This window comes from Manihot esculenta, chromosome 10, assembly GCF_001659605.2.
Source record: "Manihot esculenta cultivar AM560-2 chromosome 10, M.esculenta_v8, whole genome shotgun sequence".
In the NCBI taxonomy this organism is placed as follows: Eukaryota; Viridiplantae; Streptophyta; class Magnoliopsida; order Malpighiales; family Euphorbiaceae; genus Manihot; species Manihot esculenta.
Genome location: NC_035170.2, coordinates 30560851 through 30572663, shown reverse-complemented (window position 1 = coordinate 30572663; position 11813 = coordinate 30560851). Strand labels below are relative to the sequence as shown.

The 11813-nt window shown below is 27.9% G+C and overlaps 2 protein-coding genes across 2 annotated transcripts; one reads left to right on the top strand and one right to left on the bottom strand.

The window, feature by feature from the left end:
- Positions 1-650: 650 nt before the first annotated feature.
- On the bottom strand, positions 651-2375 carry LOC110624356 (receptor-like protein EIX2). The gene has a single exon (XM_021769450.1). The coding sequence runs from the start codon at positions 2373-2375 to the stop codon at positions 651-653; it is 1725 nt and encodes a 574-aa protein (XP_021625142.1).
- A 2856-nt stretch (positions 2376-5231) lies between these two features.
- Positions 5232-7568, top strand: LOC110624354. Its single transcript, XM_021769449.1, has one exon. It carries the CDS (start codon positions 5232-5234, stop codon positions 7566-7568), a length of 2337 nt encoding a protein of 778 aa, XP_021625141.1.
- The last annotated feature ends 4245 nt before the right edge of the window (positions 7569-11813 follow it).

Sequence of the window (11813 nt, the reverse complement as noted above, 5' to 3'; positions counted from 1 at the left end):
TTAGGCAGATCGCTGCCCTAATCGCTTTCTGTGAGTTAGTCCAGTTTTTGGCTTTCTGTCTCTACGAGTGATTTGGGCGGTGATTTGGGCAAATCGTCATGCCCAAATCATTTCTGCGTGTTGCCTCCGGGTTTCTGTTCCTGCGGATGACTTGGCCAATTCATTGACCCAATCAGTCTCTTGTGAGATAGTTCAGGTTTCTGCTTTAGCTTGATCTGGGCAGTGATTTGGCCAAGTTACTGACCCAATCACTTTTCTGTCATTTTCTGCACTTTTTCTCCAGTTTTCCAATTTCTTCCTTTTTCTACAAAAACATAACAAAAACATAAATTAAGCTAGAAAAATGTGTAATTAAACAGTAATAAATATATTAAAAATGTGGCTAAATTATGCTTGATCAAGTGTATCAAATGAAAATATTATCTTATTGAATCAAACTATTGGTGGATGGACTTATTTCAAGTTTGTTTGGCATTAATATTAAATTTAATATTGAAAATTATTTTTTAAAATATATTTATTAAAAAAAATTAAAAATTAATCTAAAATTCAATTCCATACATTTTAATTATAAGAACACCAAAATAACTTTTTCATATTCCATTACAATTAAATGTCAATACTATTGTAATCCAAGGTTTACCAAGAAACTAAACCCTGAAACGGCAATGGTTCCTCCAATGCACGACAATTTTTCTTGCCAAAGATAATATTTCTTCAACGGTTCTGTCCACAAGCAAGAAGTATGCATGGCTCCAAGATCTTCTGATTGCCAAAACAAGAAAGGGTACTATAACCCCTGTTGCAAATCCCAATCCAATGCTCAAGTAAAGCCACTGGTCAATGAAGCCATTGTTACTGTCATCCTCATCAGCTCTCCTTCTTCCATTGTCCAACTCATTGCCTCTACAATTGACATCAAGTGGAGCTCCACATAGAGCAGGATTTCCAGCAAAAGATGGTGCATCAAAAGTTGTTATGTGCCCTTGGAAAGGGATTTCACCAGATAAATTATTGTTTGATAAGTTCAAGTACCCCAAATAGGATAATGAAGAAATGCTGGGAGGGATTGGACCTGAGAGCTTATTGCTTGAGAGATCAAGAGATAGCAACTGGTTCAATTCTGAAATGCTTTCAGGAATTTCACCAGTTAAATGGTTACCTGACAAGTTCAAAACAGCTAGACCTGCAAGTTTCATCAGTTCTTTAGGAATCTGTCCATGCAAATTGTTTCCAGAAAGATCTAGACTTGTCAGAATGGAGAGGATATTGTTAAATGTTTGATGCTGGTTTTTTATGTTGGCACTGTAGCTTTCTTCATAGTAGTGCCTGAAGCTCATTCCATAAAATAGATAATGATTTATCCGCTGAATCTGAACCATTGCTCTGAGATTGACAAAGCTTGATGGAATAGTTCCATTCAACTCATTTTCTGCCAGGTCAAGGATTTGCAGTGAGCTTAAATCTGAAAGCTCTGAGGGAATTTCTCCAGACAAGGCATTTGACCTCAAGATAAGTATTCTAAGATTCGGGAAAACACTGCCTGTCCATGGTGGAATATTTCCTGTCAACCTGTTGTCTCCAAGGTCCAGAGTTTCCAAACCAGACCAATTATGAAAAAATGATGGGATTTCTCCTGACAATTTGTTGCTGCTGAGGTGAAGTGTTTGAAGCATATTTAGCTGACTCAGGGATCCTGGAATCTTGCCAGAGAATAAGTTTTTTTGAAGATCTAGAACTTCCAGAGAAGAACAATTTCCTAAACTGGATGGAATGCTGCCTGTTAAATTGTTTCTTGAAAGATCAATGACTGCAGCTGACAACATCTCTCCTACAGAGATTGGAATCTCACCAGTGAGTTGGTTTCCTGAAAGAGACAAGAATCTTGTTGTTGCTAAGATTTCGCCTAACCTATTTGGGATAGGACCAGGAAATTGATTATTTGAAAGATCAAGTAAGGATATGGGGAAGCTAGGAAGAGGAATGTGCCCTTCAAAGAGGTTGGAGCTCAAATCCACAACATCAGCAGATAATTTTGATGGGTTTGGTAATTTACCTTGTAATTGGTTGAAGGAAGCATTCAAGTCTTTTAGATTAGCAGACATATCCCAAAACCAATCTGGCACAATTCCTGAAACACTGACATTTGAGAAATGTAGATAAATGATGTTGCTTTGGGATTTAAGCCACACAGGAAATGAGGAATTCAGAATGCATGAACTAATGTAAAGAGACTCCAACTGAAATGGAGGAACCCAAAAGGAAGTGACATTCAAAATGAAAAAGTTTCCAGACAAATCCAAGTCTTTCAATTTGCTTAGCTTTGAGAAATGTGATTCAGAAACTATTCCTGTCTGAGTGATTGTTTGAAACATCCAGTTTAGGGATGTAAACGGGTAGGTACCCGCAAAATTGAGAGTACCCAAATCCGAATCCGATTATATATACAATTCCCGAACCCGTCCCAAACCCGTTTAATATTTTAATTTTACTATCTGAACCCGTTCCGAACCCGTTTAACAATACCCGCACAATATACAAACCAGCAAACCAGCAGTAGGAGGAGAAATGTTCAATGACAAGAAACAACAACTCAACAAATAATTTTTTTAATTCAATTCAATAACAAAACCAAATAAACTATCTAACAGTTAAATGTTTAATGACAAGAACCAGCAATTCAGCAACCCAGCAAATAATGATTTATAATCAAATAATTAGATTAATTGTCCATAAATTTTAAAAATCAATAGTATTACATTAATCAAATAGCAAATAATTAGATTTTTTAACATATCCAAATAATCAGATTAATAGTTCATAAATTATAAAATTCTTTAAGAACATACACATAAAAGATCTTGAAACCTGAAGAGAGTTCTAGTCAAAGCAGATGTCGCCGATTGAGGAGAGAAGGGTTGTCTCTAGCGTCAGTGAAGTGCGGGGGAGAGAAGCCTAAATCGAAAAGAGTAAATTTCACCCGATTGGGGAGAGAGGAGGAGATATGGTCGACGCCGACCGGGCAGAGGGAAGAGTTGTCTTCAACTGGGAAGTCGGAGATGTCGCCGCTGGAGAGAGAGAAGGAGATATTGCTGATTGGGCTGCCGGCAGTCGTCAGTGAAGTGGGGGAGACGCGTGACTGAGAACTATGGGAAGGGAAGCGAGGGAGAGAGAGAGACGTAGACGAAGAGAGGAAAGAGTAAAATGAAAAAATAAATTAGGGATTAGGGTTAGTTTTGTTAGTATAGTTAATCGAGTTCGGGTAACGGGTATCCGATCACCTAATCCCGAACCTTACCCGAATCCGAGATGGCTAAAATTTTTCAAATCCGAATCCGCCCAAATCTGTTTTGTAAAAACCTAAATCCGTTCCCTAATAGGATTTGAGCAGATCGGATACCCGTGAAAACCCGCCCGACTGCCTTCCCTAATCCAGTTCATACAGCTCAGAAAGTTGCTGTAAACTATCAGGGAGAGTACCATTCAGTTCATTTTCAGCAAGCTTGAGCACAACTAGTTTTTTCAATTTGTCTAAAACAGGGATTGGACCTTGAAGTGAGTTGTACTCCAGATCAAGAACAACCAGATTTTTAAGGCTACCAAGCCAATATGGCAATCTTCACTAAACACATGTGGCAATCTTCCAACCTTCAAGCCGCTAAAGCTCAAATCAATGGATACCAGGCTGCTGATGTTGGCAAGCCAGACAGGGAACCTTGAGCTGAATGAGTTAAAGCTGAGGTATATGACTGCAAGTGAAGTAAAGTTAACAGAGACAGGAGATGAAATGGTTCCAGATAAGAGACAAGCATATAAGTGCAACCCAGTTAAATGGGGAAGCTTGTTCAATTGCCCAACCCAGTTTGCGATTGTTCAAGCATATAAGAGACAAGCATATATATTAAAAAAATTGAATAACCATTTAAATGAATTAAATAATTTTTTTTATTTTTTTAAATATTAAAAAATTAATTAAATATTATACATGATATGTATATATATATATATATATATATATATATATATAATTTAACAAGTACCATAATCAATAAATTAATTTAGAATTCTGTTATTACTGTTTAAATGAATTTTTATATTACTTAAATAGAAATTGAAGTGATTTTATGTTAGGGAGTTAAACTTATGCAATTTACTGCATATATTTCAATTATAAATTATATAATAATTAAATATTTTAGATTAATTTTTAATAATATTTAAAATATTTTTTTTAATTTTTAAATCACAAATCTAAATAAAGTTAAATTTATTTTAAGCATATAAATGATATGATTGAAATAAAATTGTGCTCCAGTTAATTATCTGGTTTAGCGCCATTAAATTGAAAAGAAGAGCGAGTATAATATAATGCTTTGAATTTAAATAGTAATTATGTAAGAATTCCATGTTTTGATTTCTTTATTTATTTGCCTTTACATTGAGGCCAAATTAAATTTTAGATATATTTTTTTTCATTCTTCATCTATTTTTAATAAAAAAGAATGGAATAACTATTTCGTTGATAAAAAAATAAAAATATTTTAATAATTTTTTAAAAATATAGACCGACTTATTAATAATTGCAATATTCAATAACTAAATAGTAAATTTCTAATCTGTTTTTAAAACTCCACAATTTAATTCTTATATTGTGATTTACTAAATTGAATGTCAAAATATAATATTTGTCTATCCTTAAATTATAATGAAATTAACATTTACATCTTTTAATTTTTTAAATATAAATTTTTTAAGGTATTGAATTGTCAATAAATATTAAAATTAAAGAGAATAAATTGTCAATAAAAATGAAATTTTAAAAATTAAACTATTATAATTTAATAGTAAATTTTAGTAGAAGGACTATTTTGTTAACATAATTAAATTCGAGTACTAAATTACTTTTCATTAAACGAGCAAGGACTAAGCTGCATATTTTGTCAAAACTCAGGGATGTTATTGTAAATTGCCTTTTATTAATGATTAACAGATAAAAATACAATATTAACTTATAATAATTTAATACCTTATTAAAAAAATAATATTAATATCTAAAAATTAAATAATGGCCTCCCTTTTAAAATATATGTACATAAAAGACGACCTCAAAAAGTTGACTTCATTGCTAAATAGTACATGTTGTCTTTCATACTCAACAGAGCTCGAGCATTCAATTGTTCTAACAAATCCTCAAGCACAGGTGGGATTGAGCTCCATCGAAGAGAGAAGAAATGGCTAATTCCATTACTGAACGTGTTAAGTATATGTGGGAACACTGGAATATCAGAGTTGTTGTTCAATTCAGCCTTGCATTGCAGATCCTTCTCATAGGGCTAGCTCCCTCCAGGAAGTGGACTTCAAATAAGATTGTGAATTTGTTAGTATGGTCAAGTTACTTGCTTGCAGATGCAACAGCAAACTTTGCAGTGGGACTCATCTTCAATGGCAAGAGCAGTCCTCCTGATGATGTATCCCCTGCTGAGAACAGTCAACTTTTGGCTTTCTGGGCTCCTTTTTTATTGCTGCATCTTGGTGGTCCTGACACCATCACTGCATTTGCTCTTGAGGACAACCAGTTGTGGCTTAGGCATCTGCTTGCGTTCATTGTTCAGGTTGCTACTACTGGTTATGTTTTCTTTCGAAATCTTCGCAAGAACAAGGTGATTATCCCAACAGCTCTCTTGTTTCTTGCTGGGACTATTAAATATTTAGAGCGGACTTATTCTTTGTATCTTGCTAGCAAGGATAAATTCAGAGCTTCTATGCTCAGAAAACCAGATCCTGGAATCAATTTTGCCAAGTTTGCAGAGGCAGTAGCTTCAAAGAAACCAGAGGAACGCCCAGAGGTGAAAACAGAGAACCCAGAGGAAATCCCAGAGGTGAAAACAGAGAACCAAAGAGAAGCTACTGATTTTTGCCTCCACAATAGAAAATTAGAGGATCTTGATGTGCTTCAGGAGGCTCATAAGTACTTCAAAATCTTCAAAGGACTCATTGTTGATATCATTTACAGCTTCCAGGAGCGCGATAAGAGTCGATACGTCTTCAATAGCATATCTGCAGAAGATGCTTTCAAAGTAATAGCAGCAGAGCTCAATTTTCTCTATGATGTTCTGTACACAAAGGTGGTCGTTGTGCATTCCATGTTGGGTATGATTTTACGCTTCATTTCTTGTAGTTCAGTCTTGGCAGCCCTTGCAACCTTTCATTTTTATGTGAAGAAGCATGGCTTTGATCCGTTTGATGTCAAGGTCACTTATGCCCTGCTGCTTGGCGCCATAGGACTCGATGGAGTATCCATCCTCATGGCCATTTTCTCTAACTGGACAATAGTGGCTGTTCTGGAGAGCTTGCCGAGTCCTGAAGATAGATCTCACTCGGTGTTGCGTCTCTTCAGCAAATTCCTCATTCACTGGGTGTTGCGTGTCTTCCGCAATTTCCTCATTCTAAAGAGACCAAAGATGTATGTTTGTGAACCAGACAAACATACAACTCTGCGTACATGCATTCCTTTTCGCAGCTGGTCTGAATCTGTCCCAGGCTACAACTTGATAAGATATTGTCTCAAACAACGTCCAAGGAAAATCCACAATGTGATGCACAGCATCCAGAGAGTCATCTGCTATCTGGGTATTGGTAAAATTGCTAGTCAATGCATAAACATTAGTTCTAGAAAGGTCATTCAGTTTTTGTGCATTGATAAAGTCATTCAATTTTTGTGCATTGATAAAGTTATCCAATGCCTGAATAGTTTGAAGAGAGGACTCATTGATCTTGTGGGTCTCAAAGATTTTCTGGATGAGTTAAAGTATGCGTCCAGCAAACCGCTGACTCCGGAGCTTTGGGCATTTATATTCGGTGAGCTGCAAATGAAATCTCGTTTGATTGAAGATCCGGAAACTGCAAGGAAAATATGTTCAGCCAGAGGTGAATGGGTTCTCCAAAGTCATGGTTTAGACAAAAACGGAAGTGACTTAATGGATTATGTTGTTGATGTCAGATACGATGAGAGTGTCTTGATGTGGCACATTGCTACTGAGCTCTTGTGTAATGATAAAAAGGGAATTGACAATTGCAGCAATGAAAGAGAATTCAGTAAGATTCTGTCAGATTACATGCTGTATCTTCTAATTATGCAGCCAACTATGATGGCAGCAGTGGCTGGAATCAGTAAGCTAAGGTTTGAAGATACATGTGCTGATGCTAAAAGATTTTTCAAAAAAAGAGGCATAAGATCAAATAATCTGAAGAAAGCATGCAGATTGATTCTTGAAGTGAACACAGAGTTTAAGCCTGCAGAATTGAAGAGAGATGGAAGCTTATCTGTATTGTTCACAGCAAGTATGCTGGCGAAAGAGCTGAGAAAATTGAGAGAGCAGAAATGGAAAATACTGAGCCAAGTGTGGGTGGAGATGCTGTCGTATGCTGCAAGTCATTGCAATGCAACTTCTCATGCCGTGCAATTAAGCAAGGGTGGAGAGCTTGTTACTTTTGTTTGGCTACTGATGTCTCAGTTTGGAGTGGGAAACCAATTCCAGAGTAATTACAGCTTATTATTGCAAGGGTGAAATTCATTGTCAGAAAGTTGTATTGGATTAAGGCACTAGAGTTTTATTTTTCTTCTTCCTCACTTGTCTTCTTTTCTTTTCTTTTCTTTTCTTTTCTTTTCTATGTTCCCAAGTCTTTGGCAATTTTCATATATTAAATCTAAAAGTTTGATTGGACTAGAAATGATTGACTCGTCCCTCAGACATTTAATTTCGGAAAATAACTTGAAAAATATTTTATGGAAATTTTTTTAAATAATTAATATTTTATTATTTAATTTTAATTTAAAAAATAAAATATATTACCAAATTTATATATAAATAACTTAATAAGATTTTTAAAATAAAAAAATGACTTTTTTTTAAAATATATTTTGTTAATTAATTTTTCTGAATGTTCGAGATGTTAAAAAATTAAAAAAATATTTACTGTGAAATAAATAAACCTAATATTTAGATTTTATTAGGATTTTTCTGTTAAGAAATATTAACTATATTTAATTTTTTATAATAAATTACTGCATAATTCTTTATTTACATTTTCATTCTTTAAATAATTATACTATGATTTTATTCTAAATCCAAGAGAAAAGAGATATATAGAGAAAGAAGAGAAATAAATAGAGCGAGATCATGTTCCTTATATCAAAAAAATAATATTATAAATAGGGAAATTTACTTTTTAGTCCCTGAGGTTTAACGTAATTAACACTTCTGTCCCTCTATTTTGGCCACCCAACACTTAAGTCTCTCACTTTCTTTTCCGTCCAAATTCGTAGTGCTTCTGTCCATTTAAACCGTTTGGTCAAAGAGTCAAAGGTGAGATGTGATAATTTTTTTCAAAAATACCCTTCTTTCAATGTGAAATTTCAGAAGAAGAAGAAGAAAGAAGAAGAAGAATATTATAATAAATATTATATTAAAAACAATATTCATAATATTATAATAAAAATAATATTATAATTATAATTAAAAATAATGATATATTATTTTTATTCTAAATTTTTATTATAATATTCATCATATATTAATAATAATGAAAAATAATAAATTGTATTTAATATATATTAATCATTATTTTATATAAAAATAAAATTATAAATATATAAAAAATTATAAATTTATGTAAGACATAATTATAAAAAGTTAATTGTGCATTTATCAATTTGTTATTATTCATATAAAAAAGACAGAAAATATATAGTATTAATTTATTAATAATATTAATTATAATTTTTTTACATTTTATTTATTACTAAAAATAAAAATAAGATATATATATTAAGATTTTTATTTTATTGTGATTAATATATTATATTAAAAAATTATAAAAAATTAAAAATTACATAATAAAAAATTAAAAGTCACAATATTTTTAAATTGATATAGTTATGTTAAGTGCCCTTCTTAAATTTATAATTTATATATTTGTATTTAAATGATGAATTTAATATTTTTATTTTTATTTTTAAATTATATTTTTATATTTAATAATATTATTAATTAATATATTCATAATAAATAAAATTTATAATATTTATTATTATAATTTATATATAACCTTTTAATTTTTTATCAGTATATGACTTTTAAATTTTTTATAATTTTTTAATATAACATATTAATTATAATAAAATAAAAATTTTAATAGTTATATTTTATTTTTATTTTTATTTTGAATAATAAATAAATTATACAAAAATTATAATCAATATTATTAATTAATTGATATTATATGTATTCCATCTGAATAGTAGCAAAAATATATAAGAGATTGTAAGTGCATAATTAATCTTATATAATCATATCATGCATAAATTTATATTTTTTATATATTTTTAATTATTTTTATCAATATAAAATAATAAAATTTATTATTTTATACATTTATAAAATTTATATATTAAATGCAATTTATTATTTTTATCATCATTATTAATATATGATTTTTTTAATTCCTACTTTAATATAATAAATATAATTTATTATACTGATTATTACTAACTTTTTGATTTTTTATTACTTTTTAATATAATACATTATTGATAATTATTATAAAAGTTTTATTATATTTTATTATTAGAAATTATTGTATTTTTTATTTTAATAATAAATATAGTATTAAATATATATTTATAAAAATTGAATAACTATTATATAAAAAATATTTAGATAATAAAAATAAATTACTGTAAAAAAATTTTCACTATTGATTTGATAATTTTTTGAAATCATATTTTATATAATTTAATTAACTAATACTATATATTTTTATTTTTTTAATATAAATAATTATATAGAATAAATATATATAATCGATTAAAATTATTATAAAAAATATTAATTGTGATAAAAGTATAAATAATTAAAAAAATTAATAAAATTAAGTGCATAAAATGTTATCAAATTAAAATTTTATTTAATTCAAATAATTTATAAAAAATAAATTAACAAAAATAATTATAGATATAAAAAAAATAAAATTATGTTTGTAATACTCTAAATCAAATATTATAAACTTTCAACAAATTATTAAAGTTTAATTTTAATTTTCTTATTTTTTATAAATACATAATCTCTATATACTTTCATACAACTTATCACTCGAATCAATCGTTTTGGATAGTTGGAAATTATATGAAAAAATAAATTAATAACTTTAAAATAAATTATATGAAAAAATAAATTATAACTTTAAAATAATTAATAAAAAATTAATACATATCTATTTTCCTAAAATTATAATCCATCGGTTTAATTATATTTTTATTATTAATAAATAATAAAAAATTTTATATATATAATTAGACTCTATAATTAATATATTTATATTTTTAATTTTATTTCTATATAGAATAATAATTAATGTATATGTACTTTAATATTTTTTTAATCACTATTAATATATGATATTTTAATTTCTTATTACTTTTTATTATAATAAATATTATTGTTAATATATACAATAAATATAATTTATTTTTTTAATCGCTATTAATATATTATCTTTTTATTTTTTATTATTTTTTAATATAATAACTATAATTTTTATTATATTAATTATCACCTTTTATATCCTACTACTTTTTAATATAATAAATATAATTTTTATTATATTAATTATCACCTTTTATATCCTACTACTTTTTAATATATTATATTATTAATATTATAATAAAAATTTTATTATATTTTATTATTTAAAAAAATTTATTACCTTTTTATTTTAATAATAAATAGAATGTTAAAAATATATTTATAAAATTAAATAAACATTATTAAAAAATATTTGAATAATAAAAAAGTTATTTTTACCGCATAATAATAATTTTATAATAAAAGACCATATAAAAAATTTTTACTATCTTTCGATATTATTGTTTATTTATTTTATAATTTTATAAAATTATAACTCATATAATTTTATTACAAATGCTAAATAATTATATAAAATAAAAATATAAAATAATTTAAATTATTATAAAAAATTTTAACTATGATAAAAATATAAAATCATCAAAAAGTTAATAAAATTAACTATATAAAATATTATCGAATTAAAATTTTATTCAATTCAAATAACTATAAAAAGTTAATAAATATAAATAATTAAATATAATAAAAATAAAAATATTATTATAAATCAAGTGATATAAATATTAAAGAATCCAATTATTAAATCTAAATTACTAGAATTTATTATATTAATGTTTATAATAGTTTTAATGTTTTCACGTTCTACAAAGATAATTTATTATCTATTTTATATAAAATTTATTAGTACAATATCTATCTCATATATTTTTTTATAAAACTTCTCTTCTCATTTACAAATCGCTTGTATTTTGAAATATTTTATTATTATTAATTTTTTTAGCATCTAGTAATATCGTAATTTTTGACGATTAATTCAATTATATTGACTAAATTAAAATTGAATGATAAATTATCTAAATATTTTGAAGATATCATCATTTTTTTTTAATCGTGATTTTATATTATTACAAAATATTGTTCTCCAAGATATACCATATCCTACCACTCAAAAAATTGATATATCATAATAAAACAGATAAATTCCCTCTCCACAGCCACTGCCGCCACTGCTGTCACCTCTATTAGATTTTAATAAATTTTATTTTTTTAAGAATATAGTTGACACGGAACAACTAGCCTTGGATTTTACGGCAGACTTGGACCGGAGCTAACTTTTATATTTTAATTATTATTTTTGGATATTTTGAATATTTTTATAATTTTGCATAT